The sequence below is a fragment of the Nannospalax galili genome, unplaced genomic scaffold (assembly GCF_000622305.1).
Source record: "Nannospalax galili isolate Female #2095 unplaced genomic scaffold, S.galili_v1.0 scaffold1688, whole genome shotgun sequence".
NCBI classification, from domain to species: Eukaryota; Metazoa; Chordata; class Mammalia; order Rodentia; family Spalacidae; genus Nannospalax; species Nannospalax galili.
In genome coordinates this window covers 1825530-1849158 of record NW_008358621.1, presented here as the reverse complement: position 1 = coordinate 1849158, position 23629 = coordinate 1825530, and the positions used below count along the sequence as shown (strand labels likewise).

At 43.9% G+C, this 23629-nt stretch overlaps 1 protein-coding gene across 1 annotated transcript in view; it reads right to left on the bottom strand.

The window, feature by feature from the left end:
- Otud3 (OTU deubiquitinase 3) overlaps nt 1–21801 on the bottom strand; it is a 28407-nt gene extending 6606 nt beyond the window's left edge. Inside the window, exons 1-6 of the mRNA XM_008821847.3 lie at nt 21478–21801; nt 15707–15855; nt 11318–11430; nt 7235–7357; nt 819–953; nt 325–421 (exon numbers count right to left, since the gene is read on the bottom strand). Coding sequence (XP_008820069.1) covers nt 325–421; nt 819–953; nt 7235–7357; nt 11318–11430; nt 15707–15855; nt 21478–21692 — 832 coding nt within the window. The 5' untranslated portion in view covers nt 21693–21801. The remainder of the gene's footprint in view (nt 1–324; nt 422–818; nt 954–7234; nt 7358–11317; nt 11431–15706; nt 15856–21477) is intronic.
- Nucleotides 21802–23629: the final 1828 nt, after the last annotated feature.

Sequence of the window (23629 nt, the reverse complement as noted above, 5' to 3'; positions counted from 1 at the left end):
ACGGGTGCATTTATACACACATGTAAGCAATACACTCATTCACTAAAAGCAATAAAAATAAATTTTTAAAATTAAAAAAACAAAACAAAACAAAATACAGCTCCAGCCTCATCCTCCACATGCCAAATACCCACAAGCTCAGGCAGCACAAATACAGGAGTGCTGGTCAATGTCATGAAGACTAAACTGCTTATGTACTTGAAGGAGGCAGATACATAAAGTGGACAACTAGTGCAGTTGGTGGAGCCGTAAACACCAGCACCCAGACAAGCAGGGCACAATCATTCTGAAGGCTTATTTAATAAAAATTAGTCATGGACTTACTATTTCTTTTTCCCTGATTCATTTGAAGCATGGCGATTACTGCAGATTCAATATTGTAATTTTCAGCTTCCAGGTTCTGGACTATTAAATTAAAATCCTATCCAAGAAACAAAGAAGCACTTCAAGACTCTGGGCATACTGGTCTACTGAGCTCTACCTCACCAGTCTGATAGACACGAAGATGTAACAGCCAGGAACTGACACATGAAATAACCATTTAAAACATGTTTACAAATGAATTCCCTTTATAAAACTACCCTTTTACTAAAACTGTAAGAAAAAATTAAACCCACTCAGTAGGATCTTGAGCAGTAATAGCTAAAATCTGGCAAATGGGAGGGAAATTAATGAACAGCTCTCATAACCTAGCACACTACCAGCCCCGTGGACCTAATCTCACCCATGGTCCTGCATGCTGGAATGATGCTATAGCTAGAGATGAGCAGCAGGTCAGCATCTTTTGTGAGGCCCAGGTATATGAAAGGAATACTAACTGAACACCCAGTCGCACTGCAAACTTTCTGGATGGCATCTTCCACTTTGTCTCTCAGGTTGTTGTCTTCAAGGTCAACTCCTTTGGTCTTCATCTTTTCTTTCACATTTGCTTCATCCTGATGAAGAATCTGGAACTATAGGAGACATAAAGCACAGTAACCACGGAACTCCTGCAAGCTCCCTTCATATTCAACACAGGAAGGAAGGCACACACAGGCGCGCGCACACACACACACACACACACACACACACAGAGGCAGAGATCCTAGAGACAATCTGAAGGGATGAGCAGGTGTCATCCATACACTGAGAATCCAGGCCACAAAAGAGGACAAAGGCCAAGAGGAAGCAGCCAAGCCCCCAGCAGCGTTTTGGGATGATGGCTGCATTTAGCAGGGCCTCTGTCTCAGCTGTCTGCACAGCTGTCTGCTGAACACAGAAGAGAGTCCTCTACCTCAGAGCTGCTGAGGAGCGATCTTGATCTTGTAAAGACCAATCTACAACTCTCATCTGGTCACTGTGTTCTACGTGATTATAAACTCTAGGGTACACCGCTGCGTGACCTTTGGGCCATATCACCACACTCAGAGAACCTGTCAATTCATGTTCTTAAGTAGCAAAGTGTAGTTCACATGGAGTGCAAGAACCCTTTATAACCCAAACCTGAAGTCAGAGAAGCTAAAAACCTTTCCTGTGACTACGCAGCCACCTCCACCTTTGCCTGCCATGGAGGGAGATGAATGAATGGGAGACATGTCTGCATTCTGTGTACAAGAGGAAGTAGAGTCCAGCAGTGGGCAGTAGGGTCCTTGGAATGTTAGCACAGAACACTCATAAAATTATGCTTCAGCAGTTTGGCAATGAGCGTCTACTTTACCAGCAGTTACACAGCCTAGGAATTTAGTCAAGAAGTAAGTGAAATAAAGGTAGGATTTACATAAAAGTGCCAATAACAATGCTATCTGCGCAGTGCTGACTACAAGTTTCACAGTACAGCTAGCTGTGCGAACCCAAAGGACCATGCCTTCATAGCCATCACAGCAATGAACACAATAAGGATTTCACCACTGCCACTACTGAACAGTTTAGAGGTAACAGCCAATGCAATTAGCTAAGATTTAAAAAATTATGAGTATAAAATAAAGAAAAAGCCAGGCGTGGTGGCGCATGCCTTTAATCTCAGCACTTGGGAGGGAAAGGCAGGTGGATCTCTGTGAGTTCGAGGCCAGCCTGGTCTACACAGTGAGTTCCAGGACAGCTGGGGCTACAGGGAGACCCTGTCTCAAAAAACACCAAAATATAAATAAATAATAAGAAAAAAGAAATTACTACTTATACATGAGATCATTCTGTACTTGAAAAACTATAAATAGACATGCAAAACCAATACTTAAGTCAGCAGCAAAGGAAAAACAAAACTACAAACAAAAAAACTCTGGCAAACTATATAATTGATAAAAATCTACTTGTCAGAATTTTTAACAAACTTTTAAAACTCAAAACTGACAACCCAAATTTAAAAAACAGGTAAAGGAATTGAACATACATTTCACCAAAGCAATAAATACAAATAGCCAAAAAGAACACTAAAAAATGTTCCACACTATAGTTATTAAAAGACAAATCAGGGGCTGGAGAGATGGCTCAGCGGTTAAGAGCGCTGACTGCTCTTGCAGAGGACCTGGGCTCGATTCCCAGAACCCACATGGCGGCTACAAACCGTCGTTAACTCAAGTTCCAGGGGAATCCGAAGCCCTCTTCTGACCTCCCGTGGCACTGCACGACACGGGTGCACTCACATACATCAGGCAATGCACTCATACACATAAAATAAAAATAATAAATAAAATTTAAAAATAAATAAATAAAAGACAAATTATAAGAGCTGGAGAGGTGGCTCAGCAGTTTAAGAGCACTACCTGCTCTTGCAGAGGATCTAAGTGCAATTCCCAGCACCCACATAGCATCTAATAACCCTCTGTAACGCCAGTTCCAGGGAATCCAACACCTTCTTCTGGCCTCTACAGGCACCAGATACATATGTGGTGCACATACACACATGGGTAAATGAGTATATTTACCCATGGGTATATGAGTGGGTAAAACATTCATATACATAAATATTTTAAAAAAATAAAATGTAAATCAAAACCACTTCCACTCTAAGATGGGGGGGGATTATGGGGAAAGTGGAGCCCTCAGGCACTAGTAGTGTCAAACAGCAGTCACTGTGGAAAGCAGTATAGCAGAGCCTCAAAATGGTTAAAATTTAGGGGTAGGGATATGGCTCAGTAGGTAAAGTGCTTGCCACTCAAGCATGAGGGCAGGCGTTCAGATACCCAGCACCCATGTAAGTCAGAGAGGCATGGTAGCCCACCTGTAATCCCAGTACAGCAGTCAGGATCCCTGGAGCAAAAAAGGCCAAATCTGTGAGCTCTGGGGTCAAGTGAGAGAACCTGCCTCAATAGGGAAAGTGGGGCTCAATCAAGGAAGATACCAGATATTGATCTCTGCCCTCCACACACAAGTAAAGACCCATACATACCGGGGATGGTGTGGCACATACCTTTAATCCCAGCACAGGCAGGCAGAGCTTTGTGAGTTTAACGCTAGCCTGGTCTATATAGCAAGTTCCAGGTCAGCTGGGGCTACAGGGAGACCTGGTCTCAAAAAGACCAAAAAACAAACAAACAAAAATCCCCATACATATACAAATGCACATTTTATACATATCAAAATAAAAAGTTAAAATAAGGTCTGAAGATTGGGCTGGAGTGATGGACCAGTGGTTGGAAGCACTTGCAGCTTGAGTTCAATTCCCAACACCCACATCAGGTGGCTCACAACCAGCTGTAACCAGCTCCAGGTGATCTGATGCCCTCTTCTGCCCGCCTCAGGCACCTACACTCAAGTGCACATACCCACACACAGATACACATAATTTAAAATACTTTTTTTTCTGAAAAAAGAAAAAAATTCCACTAAAAACAAGACAAGAGCCAAGTGTGGTGATGCATGCTTCTCATCTGAGCACTCAGGAGGCAGAGGCAGGCATATCTCTGTGAGATCAAGTCCAACCTGATGTACATAGCAAGTTCCAGGCCAGCTGGGGCTGCAAGGAGATCCTGCCTCAAAAACAAAAACAAAAAAAGACAAGACATTTAAAAAAAGGGAGAAGGGGCTGGAGTGATGGCTCAGTGGTTAACAGCACTGGCTGCTCCTGTAGAGGAACTGGGTTCAGTTCCCAGCACCATATGTCTGTTAACTCTGGCTCCAGGAGATTTAATGGCCTCTTCTGACCTCTGTGGGCATTGCATGCACAATGGTACACTTATATACATGCAGGTAACATTTACACACATAAAATAAAAATAAAAATTCTTTAAGGCAAGAAAACAGAAAAAAAAATTTTAACTTAATAAATTTTTCAAAATTTAAATTTTTACATGCACCAGATTTTACAACAGACTCTTGCTAATTAAAACAGTGGTGCATCAACACATAAACACAGAGACCAACAGAACAGAACCAAACATCTAAAAACAGATGCAAACATATAAGGGAATTAAGCGTGTCTAGAAAATGTAACATCTTCACTCAGTAGAGAAAATGTGTTTAATGAGAAGATGGTTTAGGCAGAATTAGATAACTACAAGGAAAATATAAAGCTGGATTCACAACCTCACACCCCTACATGAATATAAATGCCCAATGTTGGCCAAGAATTCACTTAAAAACAAAGAGGAGCCACGAGTGATAGCTCACATCTGCAATCCTTGCTTTAGGGAGGCTAAGATAGGATACCAGCAAGTTCAAGGCCAGCCTGGCTACACAGAGAGACCTTGTCTCAAAAAACTGAAAGTAAAATAAAAATGTAACTATGCAAGTACTAGAATAGGGGCTAGAGACGGCTCGGCTGTCACGAGCACTAGCTGCTCCTTGCACAGGACCTGGGTTCAGTTCCCAGCACCCATGTAACAGCTAACAACCACTCAAACTCCAGTTCCAAGGGATCCAATGCTCTCTTATGGCCTCCATGGGCAGCACACAAACATGGTACACTTACATACATGCAAGCAACACACTCATATACATGATACAAAAATTAATTTTTAAAAGAATAAACTAAAACTGGGAGAATTCTTATTAACTCAGAGTGGGAACAATTTTTCTAGTTATGACCCCACATCCCCAAACCATGTAACAAAATACTGACAGGGCTGGGGATGCGGCTCCAAGGCACAGCACTTGCAAGACATGGGTCTGGTACTCAGCACTGAAAAAAAGAGAGAAACAGAGAAAGAAGAAAGGAGGAGGAGGAAGAGGAGGAGATGAGGGAAAAGGAAAGACAGTATTGATAAATTTACCTAAAAATCTTTCACAGCAAAGACGACAGGAACAGAAAATACATACAACAGACTAACAAAATATTGCAATTTATATCACAGAACCTATTCCCTAATTATAAAAAAATACCTGAAAATCATTAGGACTTAGTAAGGGAAAAAAAAAAAAAAAAAGAACAAATGAATACAGTTCACAAAAAAGAAATAAAAATGTGTTAAACACAGGAAAAGATGCACAAACTGAAAAAAAAGATGCATAATGAAAGAAATGCTAATAAAAACTGCGGCTGCATTGGACAGCTCACAACCACCTGTAACTCCAGCTCCAGGAGATCCCAGGTCCTCTTGTGGCCTTTGTGATCACCTACATGTATGTGTGCACACTAACACAAAGACATACACATAGATAAAAATAAACTTAAATCTTACATTTTCCCCCTAACTGACAAAGACTGAAAACTTGATTAATCAAAAAAAGAAAGAAAAAACCCAACAACTTGTTGGCCAAGGGAAAGAGCCACATACTCCAAGGGGAAATGGAAATTGAGAACAGAAAGTAATTTGCATATTACAATCAGGACCATGGGACACACAGAAAGTAATGTGGTAACATCTATCAAAATCCTTTGATCCACAAAGGGCTTCCTATGACTTTATCCTAAAGATGCACTCACCCATGTGAAATGAGGTATGGGTAAAGACACTACGCATTGGTTCTTTTTTGAAACAGCGTCTCCCTATAGCCCCAGCTGGCCTGGAACTCACTACATAGACCAGACTAGCCTTGAACTCACAGAGATCTGCCTGCTTCTGCCTCCCAAGTGCTGGGTTTAAAGGCGTGTGCCACCACACCCGGCTTAAACACTACCCATTGGTTCTAATAGAAAATGCGAAAGCATCTAAAAGGGCTGAAAAGGGACTGACCAACATACATACGACAGAATATCATGCAGCCTTTGAAAAGATCCATGATATTTCTTGTGTACTACTATAATTAAACCCCAAGGCACACTCAATTTAACAACTACAGTGCATACGTATTTGGATGTACAGTATGTAGGTGATACAACTGGGTGTGAGGAGAGGGTAAAAATAGCCAGCATGGGCTGGAGAGAGGCTCGGGGGTTAAAAGTGCTCCTTCTGCAACCACAACGACCTGAGTTCAGATCCTAGCACACAAAGAACCTGCCAGGCCTGGTCTAGGGCACACCTGCAACTGCAGTGCTGTGGGAGATGGTACAGGAGGACTGCTGGGTCTTGCTAGGCCAGTCTAGTCAAAAAGTACAAGCTCCAGGATGAGGGAGAAAGAACCCGCCTCAAAAGGAATGAGGTGAAGAGCAAGAAAGGACACCAGACACCCTCCTCTGGCCTCTGTGCATGGGCAGGTACATGTACCTGCATACACGTGCAAATCAACTACATTCATATACCACACTCACACACATAGGAGACCAAAAAGGGGTGTGAGACCAAAAAGGGGTGTGAGGTGTGGGGGCAGGAAACAAACGCTGTATAGATAATATAATCTCACCTCCTTGGTGCATTAAATGATCATAAGAAACAGAATTTGTATCCAGGTACCTATGTTTACGTGCTTTTTACTCTCTTCATTGACTTCTAGTCTCCAAATTTCAGATAATGTGCATGGATCAAGGTTTAAAACCCATGGGTTGTATATACATATAATCATGGCTATCTGCTCCTGGTAAAGCAAACGGCTAACAAACAACTGTCTTCTCACCTGAGCTGAAATGTTAAGACATTAATTTCTTTTTTTTTACATTATTTATTTGTGAGTACGTGAGCACGCACACGGAAGTCGGAAGATAACTGTGGGAGTCAGTTCTCTCCTTCCACCAGGTGGGTTCTAGGAATCAAACCCAAGCTGTCAGGTTTGGCAGCAAGTACCTTTGCTGGCTGAGCTATCTCACTGGCCCAAGAACAATCAGAGCCACAGCCCCCTGAAGCCAGCTTTTCATTAACAACAACAAATCAGTGGTGCTTGGCTCCAGGACACACAGCTCCGGGCCTACTTTCTGTAGGTCTGAACGCTCTCCAGGCTCACTCACATCGGTCAGGAGATGTGCCGGTGCTTCTGAGTTGTCATTGATCCTCCGAACACTGTCGTAGTGCTCACCATACCGATAGGCGATGTGGAGCTCCCGCACGCTGCTCTTGTCAGTACCTCGAATCTGCAGACAAAAGAAAGAGGATCTGGAAGGGGTCGACCTGTGGGGAGTTAGGGACTGGGCCAGGAGCCCCATCATAGCCTCTAAACAGACACTAATTGGGATTATGTGACATGTCCTTAATTTCTGAACTACCTCCCTCCCAGGCCTCCATTGTGCTTACTTAACATGTAACAAGATGCAAATAAATCTACATGAAAGCACATTTTAAACAACGAAGTTGGATAAAGTGCCTCAGTCCCTCAAGTACCTAGGCCCCTTACAATGGGAAAGAGCCTGAAGTAGACCCAGATTTGTTGATCTAGATGTTCAAACAATTTGAAAGCCATTTTTGGAAAAAAAAAAAATGCATATTTTCAAACATAACATTTCTAGAACTTCTTATAAGACCTTAAAATAGAACCTTGCAAATGGAGGGCCTAACAGTCATTCGGTACACTAAATCCACCCAACCTTAAATCAGAAGGGGAATTTTCCATCCATCACACATAAGACATTATGAGCAGCAAATTCAAAATCTTCCCTTCACATCAATTCTAAAGCACAACTCTACACAGTAAAACCATACACTGTACCACACAAGCCTGGAGGCTACAATCAAAAACCACTGCATCTCTGTAACACCCTGGGGTACAAGAATGGGGTTCCCTAAAGACATGCAATACAGAAGCTCTAAGGTCTTGTCTGGGCAAGACCACCCCCGCCCCGCCCCGCCCAATCCCAACACACACACAATCCACTTCCACAGAAACTAAAATAATTGATTCTGTTCAATAACTGTGCTTTTGTGACAACTCCAAAACATCAGCTCCCTATTGTACCATAAGTCACAGGCAATATGGTACCACCATTAATTTAAACAATATTCGAGGTTCAAAAACAGCAAAAAGCACAGGACACACAGGAAACACAGAGACGCCATCTAGTCCCAGGAAGAATACTGAAAACAGGGCACTGGAATTATTGAATGATAAAGTACTTAAAGCATTTACATATTTAATAATAACACATGCATATTACGAATAGAAAAAAACTAGATTAGTCACCACAATTGTTAACAGCAGTGCTCACAGGCAGATTGCAGGTCGCTAACTTGCTATGTTATACATCTAAACTGTTCACAGGAACACACTCTCCAACTCTAACTAAGAAAGAAGTGTAGGTTTCAGTATCTGTGTTGTGCATCTAAGCCTACTCATCACTAATGCAAGAGCTCTTAACCACAACTGTAGAAACCAATGCAGTTTCAATTCTTAAAAATTTTATATGAAGCTTGATGGGGAGCAGATAAAATGGAAATAAAATATAAATGTTTAAAAACATATACTTTCATTATTTAGCAATTCATGAACAAGAAAACTACAAAAATCAATTTTAAAACCTGATTTCCACAATTAAAATTAAGAATGAATTAGGGTAATTGAGAAACTTAAAATTTACCAGTGCAGGAAAAGCAGGCTGTCATCACTGCACTGGTGCCCAGTTTTCTCCTTTGAGAACAGGCTCATCATGCTGTAAATTCACACGATACCACCCTGCTAACAGTACAAGCTTAACAGCATAAACCCAGAACCAAGGGGTAATTGGTGTTCTTGGTTCACAGATCCTTCTTAGAGAGTGCCCCACTGAAAACACGATCACTCTACGCGATGTTGGGACACCTGGCAACCCCACCCCAGGAACACAGACACTGTTTCACCTTAGCTCACTGTATCCCTGTTAGGTAAAAGTCCACACCAACCCAGCCAGTATCTACTTCATTTTGTTCTTGTGTAAACTTGCCAGACACAAAAGGTTGAAGCTGTCTATTTACAGGGCACTCTAGAAAACCACAGCCATAGCAAACAAACAGTGGTTGCCAGAGGTGGGAGGGGGAAGAGGGTGCCTACATAGGGCATGTATTAACTTTTTGGTAGATTGGAATCATTTCATATGTAGACAGTGGTGGTTTTACGATATCAAAACACAGAACGAAGGGCTGGAGGTGGCTCAGAGGTTAAGAGCACTAGCTGTTCTTGCAGAAGACCTGGGTTCAGTTCCCAGCACCTGCATGGCTGCTAAAAACCATCCTTAACTCTGGTTCCCTCCTCTGACCTCTGTGGGTATTGCATGACACAGGTACACTTACATCCATGCAGGCAAAACACTCATACATATCTCATATATATAAAATAGAAATAAATCAAAAAATTTAATTTAAATTTAAAAACACAAAACTGTACAAGTGAAAAGAGCGAATTCTGCTATTTGTAAATTATATTTCTTTTTGAAAAAATATTTATTATTTTTATTTTATGCATATGAGTGTACTGTCTACATGTGTATAAGTGCACCCATGTTGTGCAATGCCCATGGAGGTCAAGAGGGTGTTGGATCCCCTGGAACTGGAGTTATAGACGGTTGTTAGTCATCATTTGGGTGCTGGGAATCGAACCCAGGTTCTCTTCAAGAGCAGTCAGTGCTCTTAACTGCTGAGCCATCTCTCCAGGCCCTGTAAATTATATTTCTATAAACTGGACCCCTTTAAAAAAAAAAAATACTACTGCACCACATAACCCTAAAGGCACTACATAGCCCTGAGGGTAATAATCAAGTATTGCATCTATTGCAGAGGCCACCCAAGGAATTTACAAAGGCGTATACGCAGGCAGCACATGAAAAAAAAGAAAAAAAAAAAAAGATACTGCTACCGTCAAGAAAATAATACATGCTGGGCAAGGCAGTGCACACTTCTGATCCCAGCACTCAGGAGGCAGAGGCAGGCAGACCTTTGTGGGTTTGAGGCCAGGTAGTTCCAGGCCAGCCAGAGCGATACAATAAGACCTTATCTCAAAAAAACAAACAAAGATAATAATACAAGTAGTGGTATGTGCACAGATTTGTGTAGATGTGTTTATGTGTTGTGAAAAAAAACACTGTGATCTGTATCCTTCCCATCATGTAGCCAAATGTCTGGGGTGAATGGTGGGGGCACATTACAATGTTAATTACCAGAATCTCCAGCTAGTGTGACTCTGCTGACTTTCACTCATCTTTTGGGACTTTGAATTGTCCAGTTTTCCTCCAATCAACACATTTTAACTTTCCAAATAACAAAAAGTTAACTTTCCAAATAACAAAATAACTTTTTGTTATTTGGAAAGTTAAAATGGGGTAGTACAACAGAGGGTCCTATAAAGCCCATGCCCAGTGTCTGGGAGCTGAGCTCAAGCCCTCTGGACTCCAGGAGGAAGAGCAAGGGAGTGTGAGCTGCAAAAACTCCAACCAACCTTCGATGGTCCATGCTCCAGAACGTTTGGTGTGGCGGGCTGAGAGATGAGGTTAATGTAGGACAGCAAAGTGAGAAAAGCTGAGGAGCTGAGTGGACACTTCAGAGGACTGAAGGCTTAACAAAGTAACCACCATCCTCCAGCACAACCGATGCATTCTGTAAAATCTTCATGAGGAGCAGCATGAAGCCACTGTGTATATCAATCAGGCAGAACACAGAAATAAAGCTGAGCGTCCTAAACCATGAACCAAACTGCTGTTCGGAACATACTTTCCAGTCATCACAGTGAATCAATGTAGTCACTATAATGAGTTTTGTGTTTCCCTAACCCAAAAAGCACAAAAATACACAGGGGAATGAGCATACTTCAAAACTATAATTTGTATGCACCAAACCTTTGGATTCTCTTAAGATATTTACACAGAATTCTCTATTTTGACATTAAGTTCTGTCCCCAAATCAGTTAGCTGACTTTTGAATAATATTTACAGCACTTTAAAATATTTCTCATACTCCAGACGCCACTGTACAGAGCATGAAGATTAATCCCAAGTCACCACAAAATGCCAGTCTGGTCAGGCTCATGGTCCAAGCTATTCTTTAGAGCTCAATGCCACAAGTCAAGGCCCATCATCTTGAGGATATCCCAAAAAGTAATTTACTACTGGAAAATTCTTGAACAGGTGACCTACCTGCCACAAAGGGGCATTAAGCTGATGGATCACCACATTCAATTGATGGTTTCTTGCAAAGGCTACAATTGCATCATTGCCAGCAAAAGTACCAGGCTTTGCCAAACTGGCCACTGCATGGAAACAGGAAAGAAAAATGAAGTCTTTATAGTGGAAAAACCCAAATGCAAACACGCTTTGGTAGTTATTTAGTTCCAAGGAACAAGAAGCAAGAATATATATCTGCAAAGTCCACTGACCCTGTCACAGTCTAGAATTTAGTGAGGCGAACAACATGCAGACTGTACTCAGAAGAACGCTAAGTATCAGAGAAGGGTCCACATTTATTCCTTCAGTAAATGTTGACTATTTGTAATCTGCCCAGCTATATCAGACACTGAGCACACCACCATCGTGGTAATGGGAAGGATTTGCACCATGAACACTCACACATGTGCCCAGCAGTGCTCTTATTCTCAGAGATCTTCGCTTCCCAGCATCACAGCAATACAGAAGGATTATTACACTTGCCACTGGACAGATGAAGAGATGAAGAACAGTTAACAATGAGCTGAGCTTTCTTTCACCCAGGCAGCCTTTAACCCTGACTCACAGCCATTTAGTCACTTTGCCCTGAGGGCGATTACAATCAGAATATAGGCACTGCTGGTAACTGTGCCTCAGGAAAGGGCGGTCTGGCTTTTTATTCCGGGTTCCTGCAAAGTAACCTCTAAACCTCTGAATTTCCAAAGGAGAAAGGAGGTCTCTTTTACTTATAATGAGCCTAAGGCGACATTTGCTAATAGCCTATAATAATCATGCACTAATGGTTCTTTAATAGTAAGCAAATAAATGATAAGCAAAATAAATAGGAAAAACCCTCACCAAAGACTCTGGACTCTGAAGATGAGTGAGTTCTCTGGTGGACAGCATGGAGTGTGCCTTCATACAGGAGTACCAGAGCACAACACTTCCAGAGGACAGAGGGGCTCTGTGCTTGGAACCCTCTCAGACTAGACTATGCGGACTATGAATGTTTTCCTTGGGCTGATTTGGATTTGTTCCCTTTCCCTATAAAACCACAGCTGTTAGTATCACAGATCCAGTGAGTTTGTATCAGAGAAGCTTCTAGGTTGAGACAACTAAGCTGATGCTCCAAGGCCAAGCTGGAGTTAAGAGGAGCAAAGGGTGACGTTCCCAAGGCAGGGGAGACTCTGGACTGCCTATCCTGTGTGGCAGGAACTTAGACCACAGAGAAGGAGGGAGAAAATGTTGGGGAAATGGCAAGACTGAGAGAAATAACAGATCAGGAAGGGCTGAAAAGTGCAGATTGTGGCCTGAGGTCAGCGGAAGCCAGTGACAGGTATTAGGTAGGAAAGCAGGTTTGGATCTCGACTCCGACTGTGATGTGGAACAGACTGAAGAGGTCAAGAGGGAATTAAGCCATCCCCTGCACTGGGGATGCCTGGGGAAATGGCTGCCACACCTAAAGTGGTGCTGAGACAAACACATGGTCTATACTTCGAGTTCCAGGCCAGTCAGAGCTATATGGCAAGACCGTCTCAAAACCACCAAAACAAAAGCAAACAAAAAAGCAACTTAGGGGAGGAAAGGGTTTCATTCTTCTTCACATCCAGGCCATAGTCCACTGCTGAGGGAAGTCAGGATGGGAACTCAAGGTGCCAGGAACCCTGAAGAGCAGCTTGCTGGCTCGCTCTCGGGCTCACCGGCTTAGTTAGCTTTCTTATACAGCCCAGGACTACCTGCCTAGGACAGCACTACCCACAGCAGGCTGGGCCCTTTTACGTCATTTAGCAATCAAGACAACTGATAGACATGCTCATTTGACCTAGGAAATCAACTGAGGTCCCCTCTTCCCAGGGGACACAAGGCTGTGTAGAATTGACATAAAAACTAAGCAGCACAGGTGGTAGCAGACAAGGAAGACCACTGAGGCAGAAGGGCCAAGACATCAAGAATGAGAAGGGGAGAAGAAACGGGAATGAGGTGTCAAGATCTGGGTGTTTGTAAGCTGGGGAAAAGAGAGGTTCTGAGTCTACGAAGTCACAGTCTACAGGACGAGAATAATCCTTAGCCAAATGCAAAGGTAAGCAGGTCCTCAGCTAAGTGAGCCATTCATTTGTGCAACAAATATGTGAATGCCTACCAAACGTCAGATACGGCTACACTGGAAACAAAAGCACAACAACTTGCCCCTTAAACTTACAGTACCCTAAAGTAGCCACTCGTGATAAAGGCACTGAGTCTGACCTTCAGGACAAGGAGAATCTATAGGCTTCTAGGCTGCCTTTAGTCTGCTCTGGCGGACAAGCCATTTCTCACTTCTTTGATGCTCATACTCTTACTGAAGGTTTGAGTTCCCAATCCTGAAACATACCAAATCCACTGCAAGACCTCTCCTGAGGATGTTCAAGTGGAATCTCAGATCACAAACTCCACTCAAAATGACATCGCAGTTGAAAAAATAACAAGATTCTTTCATTTGATTTTTTCTGGCCAGGCTGGCTTCAGACTCAGAATCCTCTTACCTCAGCCTCCTAAGAGCAAGGACAAGTGTACACCCAGCAACACAATTTATTCTATACAACACTAAACTTCAAAATGTGCCGAATACACACATTTAACGTATACAATGTTAACTCTGATAAACTGTCTACCTGCTAGGAAAAAAGTGATCCCAGGAAGAAGGACCACCAGAACTCAGTGACAGGGATGAACTGCCTGCTCAGAGCTTATAAGCTTATTCCCAGTAAGAAGAAGGAGCTTCCCCAAGCTTGTTCCTCCTGCTGCTCCCTATCTTCCTTACAGCTCAGAGCTGTTCTCCAAGCACGGACGTCAACCACCCCTCCTTGCTTCTCCCTCCTGCCTCTGGGTCCTCACAACCTGCTCTTGGCCTGGCTCTTCTCATTACTCCTGGCAACTCCTACCTGGCCAACAGGAAGGCCTCCTTCGCCGGCCTGCCGCCCCCCCGCCCCCAAGTCTTTCTTGCCTGTTCCCCGTGTGCTTCCACACTAGCATCAAAGCACAGGGACCATTTTGCCTCTTCCTGGTAAGAGACAGATGTAAGCGCTGTGGCAAAAATGACATTTGTGGGGATACAGCCAGTTAGCAGAATGCTTGCTCAGCATGCCCAAGGTTCAGAATTCCATCCCTGATACCCTATAAACTGGTACCCTATAAACCTGCAATCTCAGCACTGAGGAGGTACAGGAGAGAGAATCAGAAGTCGGCTATATAGTGAGTTTAGAGACCAGCCCATGATACATGAGACCCTGCCTTAAAAAAACAAGAAAGAAAACAGTATTTATAAAACATAAATGTACCAGCATCTAGGATAGTAGAGCCTCAGTATTTTTCAAAACTAAAAAAAATAAATAAATTTTTTTTTTTTTTTTTTTTTATGGCTTTTTGAGACAGGGGCCCCAGCTGGCCTGGAACTCACTATGGAGACCAGGCTGCTCTCAAACTCACAAAGATCTGCCTGCCTCTGCCTCTGCCTCCCAAGTGCTGGGATTAAAGGTGTGTGCCACACCCGTCTCGCAAAACTAAAATTTTAAAGTCCATATGTATTTTTAAACATTTGTGCCAAATTAAATTACAATTATATTTGATTAACATCATTAAAATTAAACCACTGACATGCTTCAAAAAAGATCTGTCTGCGTTTTTAGTGAGATATTAACGTGGGTTTCTTGATTTGTTTTTTCTGATTATAAACTAATATATGATTCTTTTAATTTTTAAACTATAGAAAATAATTTAAAATATCCATAGTCCCATCATCCCAGACAGCTAACATATTAAGAACTTATTTTGTTATCTAACTTAATCTTCACAAAAAAAACCCCTTTAAGATGGGTGCTTTATTATCTCATTATTACAAAAATTTAAAAGCAATAAAGAAAAGAAAGAACCACCATAAAAAGGCTAGTTTCTTTTCACCCTCTTCTACTGTCTCTGTGTGCGGACCATTTAAAAAAATGAAATCACTATATATGCACTATTTTATAACTTGTTTTTCACATCCCACTGGTAGGATGTCATTAACAGATTTTCAGGTCAATTAACACGGTCTTTTTTTTCTTTTTGGTGCTCATGCTAGGTGGGATCAAGTCCAAGGCTTCACACATGATAGGCAGGCACTCTACCCCTGAGTTACACCCTTAGCCACTAACACCATCACTATTACTTAAAGGGATACACATCTAAATTTACTGATTCCCAGTTGCCTAGCATGATATATTACAGAACATGCAAATAAGTATTTGTTGAAAAAATGAATGCCACAATGTAATAAAAGCAAACCCTGGCAGGGAGGGCAGGGTACCAGTGGACTTATTTACCTACTACGCTATTCCTGACAGATCCTGTATCCCACAGTGAACCTACCATGCTTCTCAAAAGGAACATCATCTTCTACAAAGGGCTCAAAGTCTTCTCGCTGCTTTATCATGTAGTCTACTGTCTCCTGTCGGTGCTTGAGATGATTGCGTGAATGTCCCTCCAATTGATCACCGAGAGCTCTGAACAGGCAATTGCTGTCAAAACAGAAATGGTGGGTGGTCAAAAGTAGACTTCATTCATCTAAGACATGACACCTCAGGCCAGGCCATCTGTAGAAATTCTCATGTAGGAGAGGTGAAACCTCAACTCTTGGGTATCAAAGGGGAGTGTCAGATCCTCAGGAACAGGGGAGTGCCCCAGGGCAGATTCCAGCCACAACACCTTCTTCAAAGGCAGCATATAAGGTTTCTAGTCCTCACTTACCATCTGGTTGGCTCAGATAAAAAAAAAAAATCATTAAAGAACTCTGGGACTCAGCTGGTGGCATCAGCACGTAAATACACTGTAGACTTTACAAGCCACTCCAGACCTAAGGGTACAACTCCTAAACGCTCTTCCAAAACCATGTCCTACTGACCACCTCCTTTCTAAAACAAGTTTCACTAAAGCTGCCAGGTAGGGAATCAGTCATCCAATAGTGAGTACTCAAAGACAGCAATTTGTCAAGCTCTGAAAACAAACTGAACTCAGTGCTAAGAGCACAGTGGAGACAGCCACAGGAAGGAAGCCCTGCACAGCAAAGTGGTACACACATCCCCTTGCTGTTCATCTGTCACCAGAGAACAACAGCACACGGAAGCATCAGATTTTGTTTTTCTAAAAATAAAATGCCAGTAATGGAGCTGGCAAGATGGCCTAGGGGGTAAAGGTACTTGTCACTGAGGCTGACAACCTGAATTCATGATCTACACACACACACACACACACACACACACACACACACACAAAAAGGGGGGGAGAGAGAGAGAGAGAGAGAGAGAGAGAGAGAGAGAGGCTGGGGAGATGGCTCAGCCGCTCTTCCAGAGGACCCAGGATCGAACCCCAGCACCCACATGGAGGCTAACAACTATCCATAACTCCAGTTCCAGAGGATTCGACACCTTTTTCTCACCTCTGCAGCATTGCACAAAACACAGGTGCACTTACACACATGCAGGCAATATACTCATACACACAAAAATAAAATAAAGTATTTAATAAATAAGTAAATCTTGTAATGAAATATAAGAATTGGGCTGGAGAGATGGCTCAGTGGTTAAGAGCACTGTCTGTTCTTGCAGAGGACTGGGGTTCAGTTCCCAACACCCACATGGTGGCTAGTAACTATCCCTAACTCTAGTTCCAAGAGATCAGATGCTCTCTTCTAGCCTCCATGGCATTGCACACACAGGTGCACTTACATACATGCAGGCAAAACACTCCAGCACAAAAAATAAAAATAAATAAATAAAATGTAAGAATTATCTTTATCCTCAAATCCCTCAGAGGCTCCTACAATTCTAAACTGTATCACAAACACAGAGACCCAGATACACAGAGCCTGAAACAAGACCCTTCTGACCAAGTAGCCTTAACAGTCAAGAACAAACCACTTGGAGCTGAAGAGAGATGGCTCAGCTGTCAAGAGCACTTGCTGTTCCTACAGAGGACCTGGGTTGGGTTCCCAGCACCCACATGGCAGCAAAGAAATATCTTTAACTCCAGTTCCAGGAGATCCAATGCCCTCTTCTGCCTCTGTGGGCATTGTATAACACAGATGCAGTTACATACATGCAGGCAAAACACTGGTACACGTAAAATAAAATATTTTAAAAAAGAACAAACCCCTTAAGCCAGTGACCTAATTTCACACCAAACACAAGCACAGAGACCCAGATACACAGAGCCTGAAACAAGACCATCATCCAAACGAACACTAATTATACAAAGCACAAATTCATTGCTTTAGAAATGTCAGAAAAGTTTTTATGTTTCAATTCAGAAGTTTCACTACAAGTAGCAGACTTTTCTTCTAATGTATAAGGATTTAAACTTGGGGGTGGGACTACAGAAGGAAATGAGAAAGAGGGAGATTCTATACATTGGAAGGCAAGGAGCCGTACGTCCATCTGGGACAAGATGCTAGAAGAGACTGGAATCTGAAGTTCCACATAGTAGACTGCAGTTCTGTTTCTACCACCTAACAGTAGCAGTCTTTTCTCAAATGTAAGGGGGAAAGCAGGCTGAGAGAGAAAATATTTCAATTTCAATCTTTTCTCTGGCACTTTCCTTAAACATGTTAGCATCTGCCACCACAATGCTCTTCTTAAATCTAGTTGGAAAGAGTAATTTTGTGCAAAATTAAGTATGCAGCTATTGTATGTTTACTACATGGAGGGAGGGTATACAAAGAAACACTGACAACCACCCACATTGCTCTCACAAAGTACTGAGTACTGCTAGGGACTTTACATCAGGAATCATGGTACTTCCATCCCTCAAGAGTAACTTATGCTCAAGGTCATAAACCAGTGGTCACTGGACCGAGGACTCAAACCCAGGCAACCTGGCTCTAGTTATATAACTCGCTCAAAGATCGGCCCTAAAATGTCAGTCGTAGTTACTGCTCCACAGTATACTTAGTTAAGTAAAACACACTGCAAGTACTTGTTTTTCTGATAGGGTTACAGGCAGTGACACAGGAAACATAACAAACACTTCAGTGACCTGAGTTCCCTTGGGGAGCCAACAAGCTCACTGGAGATGCTTGTGAGAACAGCACCATGGCCCTTAGGAGCTCTGGGAGATCCAGCTGTTCCTCCCCACCTACACTCTCACCCTTGCATGGCAGCAGGGCTGCTCGGTGTCCAGACTACTGATACCTGGATCACTCTTTGTTGTGAGGACTGTCCTGTGAACCGCAGCATCCATAAGACCCATCTTGGCCTCTGCCCACCACACGCTAGGAGCATACCACCACCCCCCTTCCCACCAGCTGTGACAACCAACAATGTCTCCAGACATTGCTGATTATTCCCTGGGAGGCAAAACCATCACTGCTTGAAAAACACTGAGCTTTAGGGATGAATATCTAGGTCTTGCATTTAATTCTGAAAAACAACCAATTACAGAATGCTACAACAACGTACATGCCTATATCAAGATGCACTCTTGGGGGAGTCAAACTGTAATCGGGCCAGAACAAGGAGTACAGTGGAGGCTGGTAACTATTTTTTTATAATACCAAAACTTCACTCTATTTTAACCTAAAACTACTCAACAAATATTAACACATAAAAGAATCTACTGATATTTCCAAAACCACCACATATATGGGAAACACCATTCATTGCCTGATAAATGAAAACAGAGCCACAATACTGAAGAGGGCAGAACCAGTCCATCTCATGTCATGCAAGCAAGAATTTGTAGGTAGCAGGAGCTTGGCTTCATAAAGCTAAAACAAGAAGCCATAGCTTATGTAACACTGTCCAAAGACTAGCTTTAGAAGGAAGTTCATCTCCGCTAACTCTCATCAATCCTCACCCCCATCTATACAACTTGCAGAGCACTCAAAAAACAGTATGCTTCTGGGGCACTCCCAGCAAACTCCTAATGGTCCTTCAACTGCCCCAGGCATGACCTCTTCTGAGAAGCATCTTGCACAGTGAAGTCAAAGAGCACTGCTGAGAATAAGGCCATCCTCCCACCTCAAGGAGTGCTAGTTACTTCCTTCCCAGCAGCATCACTACCATCGGCTACTAAGAATAAGCCAAACTATTTTTTCCCATATCATCTGTTCTCCAAGCGTGGCTACGGAGGTGGGGATGCCTTGAGACCCTTTGAGGGTATCCATGAGTTCAAAAACCAAGATAGTTACCTTCTTCATTCTCATTCTCTTATAAGTATACGGTAGTTTCCCAGAGGCTACCTCATATGTGAGGCTATCACTGGGCATGGACAGCTAATGGGTGTATCTGTGTACTCCCGTATTTTGAAATTTCTACTAATAAGCATTGATCTAGGACCCATATGTATACCAATGTGTGTGTGTGTGTGTATGTGTGTGTGTGTGTACAGAGACCCCATCAATTTTTAAGAATGCAAAGGGATCCGAAGACCAAACTACGTGCGACCCACTGTTCATGCTTCTCCCTTACTAGGCGAAGTCCTCACGTATCTTGGTCATCAACCTGTTTCCAGCACCTTATTCAAGCAACGTGCAATGAATTAACTGGAGAAGTATGCTCTTTGGAGAGATGGAAGAAAGTTAGTACTCCAAGTTTCCCTTATCACCTTACAAAAGCCTCTCAAGATTTTACAACTGTGCAGACTCTGGACAGATTGCAACCTACTGAACCCATTTCCCCGGCACATTTCTCTGACATACCGAAAACCATGCTCAGTATGACACACACAAACAATCCAGTCATTTGCCAGGGGCAGCCCCACCCTGACTCCACTGCACTCAACTGGTACTTTGTGTTTGAGGGTCTTCTGTTTGTTTTTGGTTTTGTTTTCTTGAGACAGGGTCTCCCTGTAGCCCCAGCTGGCCTGGAATGCATTATGTAGACCAAGCTGCTTGATCTCAGAGATCAGCCTGCCTCTGCCTCTGCCTCCCAAGTGCTGGGGCTAAAAGTGTGTGCCACCAGCCCTGGCTCAGCTGGCACTGTGGTGTACACAGCAGTGAATGGCCCCTAAGCCAGGTGGCCTCCCTCAATTCTTCTATCATCCACTCTGCAAAAATGTCCTGAATGCCTTCTATGTACCAGGAACTGTGCGCGAGTGGGTGGGTGGGTGGCTGGCTGATAAACACAATTAAGTTCTAATTGCAGCATAAGCAAAAACATCAAGCAGGAGGGCGTGTCCAACACTTTGTGAACAGAGCAAAATCCAATTTGCCCAGAGCACTGAAGGTAGGAAGGACAAATTAGGGTTAATTTATTAGGTCTTGATCAACAAACTATAATGTAATAAATCAAGACACCACTTCCTCCCACAGTGTCTAAGGGGAGTCTGTATGAAGTTCTTTGGTTAGTTTTCTGGTGTTATTTTGTTTTTGATACCGTTTCACTCGGTAGCCAGGCTGGCCTCAACCTCATAGCAATCCCCTTGCCTCAGCCTCCTGTGTGATAGGGTTACAAGCGTGACCACATCTAGCTTTCTATGGTCTTTAGCTTTATCTTACTCTTCCTCCAGCCCAACCTGTCCACCCAAACGGAGGCGAAAACAGAGCCAGGCTATTATGCAACAATGCACCTGGCAACCAGACTCCCTTGAAGCTGTTCTTGCACTAAGAACGCTAACTGTCCTCCTCCCTGTCCCCTTTGTCCTTTTCCCTTTCCACCTATGCTCCTGGACCCATACCGCCTCTCAAAGTTACTTTTCCTCACCTTCCTCCATTCGCTCCTTCCAACTCTCACCATTCCCTAAAGCGGCTGGACTTGGATTCCAGTACAAACCCCCGATGCTTAAAGGCTGGGGAAGCCGCCTTCTGCTCACAGACCCAATTGCCTCCGTACTGAAGGCGGCCAGAGACAGCAGCACGGACTCCAAGAATGTCCTGCACGTCTCGAGGCGGGACACGGGTCTCCTCCTATTGGTCTAGCTGCTATTCGGTTCAGGATTAAAAGGCACTTCTCTGGCTGGCCTCCCGTCCGGAGAGGACCTGCTGCTCGCGGGGTACACCAGGACCCCCGTGACCCCATGCGGGGCTGGTTCGCGGGAACCGCCCGGGCCTCCCCGCAGGAAACGAAGGCCGCGGCTGCAGCCTGGCCCTGCCCGACTGGGCCCGGCGCATCCCCGGCGCCGCCGCCCGCGCTCCCAGCCCGCCTCACCCGTCCCCCGGCACCTCCCGTAGCTTCAGCCCCAGGGCCTGCAGCTGGTTGGCGAAGCTCACGAACTCCTCCTCACAGCCGCCGCCGGGCTCCGGCCGGTTCCGCCGCTCCTTGGCCAGCGCCCGACGCGCCGCCCGCTCGTCCCGCTTGCGCTCGACCTCGGCTTTCCGGCCGCCGCTGCCCGGCCGGCTCCTCGCCGCCTGTTTTCGGGACATGTCCCTAACCCGAAGCTACAGAGAGTGCAGCCGCCACCTCAGCTGACGACCAGGTAGAGAAGGGCAAGGGACCAGGCCCGGCGACGGGCGCCGAGGCCACTGCGCCTGCGCGGTCGCTAGGCAGCCTGGTCACGTGACACTGTCCCCGCCCCCTTCCGCGGGCAGGTGCCATAGAGAGAGCCTGGGAGAGCTAGAGAGGCACCCGTGTCGGTTGGTTCGCTCCTCAGCCGCCTAGTGGTGGGTGGTACTCAGTGATGAGTGAGCAGATAGGACCTGACAGAAAAGGTCAAGGGCAAGACAGAGGATGCTAGAAGAGCTTAAGGGACAAGAGCAGAGGCGGGAGAGATGGCTTAGTGGTTAAGAACACTTTACTGTTCTTCCAGAGGACCCAGGTTCGATTCCCAGCACCCACATGGCGGCTAACAACCATCCCTAACTCGAGCTCAGGGGATCTGACATCCTCTTCTGGCCTCCATGGCATTGTACACACATGGTGCACTTACGTAAATGCAGGCAAAACACTCATACACATGAAATAAAAATAATAAAAAGACAAGAGCTACAAAAGTTAGAAAAAAGAAGGAAACTAAGGCAGGAGATGCTCACCTAGAATATGAAAATCCCTGGATTCGATCCTCAGCAACACACACACACACACACACACACACACACACACACGTTTGTATGCATATGGGCCGTAGATCAATGCTCATTAGTAGAAATTTCAAAACACAGGAGTACACTGACACATTCATTAGCTGCCCATGCCCAGTGATAACTTCACAAATGAGGTAGCCTCTAGTCAGCTTTTTGACCTTACAACATGTCACTGTCTACAAAGTTTGCTCTGAAGAACTACTCAACAGAGTTACCAAAACAAAAAAATGACAAAATAATTTCATAGTATTTTAGGTAAGTTTACAATAGCTGTCTTGGGGTACATGCAGCCCATGGGCTATAGAATTAACCTGCCTGGTCCAGATCCAGGAAAGACAAATTCTGAGATACCCGATGAATGCCTGAAATTGTGGAGTGTATCAAACTCTTTACAGAATATGTCTTTTCCTGCTCATACATTCCCGAGATAAAGTTTAATTTGTAAATTAGGCACACACAGAGATTAACAGGACTAATAAAAAGAACAAAGGGATAGAGTACTTGTCATGCAGGCAGAAGGCCCTGCCTTCTGCCTGCATGATCCCCAGAACACATGTAAAGCCAGAGGATGTGACATAAGTCTGTAGTCCAGTACTCTTGCACTGAGATGGAAGGTGGATTCAGGAGACATTCATGGGCCAGCTAGCCTGGTGTGCACAGTGGACCCTGTCTCAAACAAGACAGAAGGTGAAGACCATAACCAGAGATTGTTCTCTGACCTCCACATGCACACACTCACACTCACACAAGCATGCACATACATATCAGAGAGAGAGAGAGAGAGAGAGAGAGAGAGAGAGAGAGAGAGATTTTTAAACCCCAAACTAAATCGTATGTGGTGGCACACATCTGTAATTCAGCACTTGGGAGACTAAGACAGGAAGATGTTGAATCTCAGGCCATCCTGGGCTAGATATCAAGACCCTGTCCGAAAAGCAGAATAATTATAACAATATACTATAACACAATCGCCAGCATCACTACTTTTTAGGGCCGTTATTAAGCAAAATTAGGGTCACTTGAAACATTATGATACCACCACACTCAATCTGACAGCTGAGATGTCTACAAAATCATTAGTGGTGGGTAACGTGTTCTGTGGATATATTAAATGAAGAAAGGATTCACATCATTCCTGGATGAAAGACAGAAAGATAGCATGAGATTCCTTCATCTCAGAACAGCATGTAGTTTAAAACCTATGGGGCCAGGGTGTAGCTCAGTGGTAGAGTGCGTGCGCTAGCATGCATCAGCCCCTGGGTTCAATCTCCAGCTACACA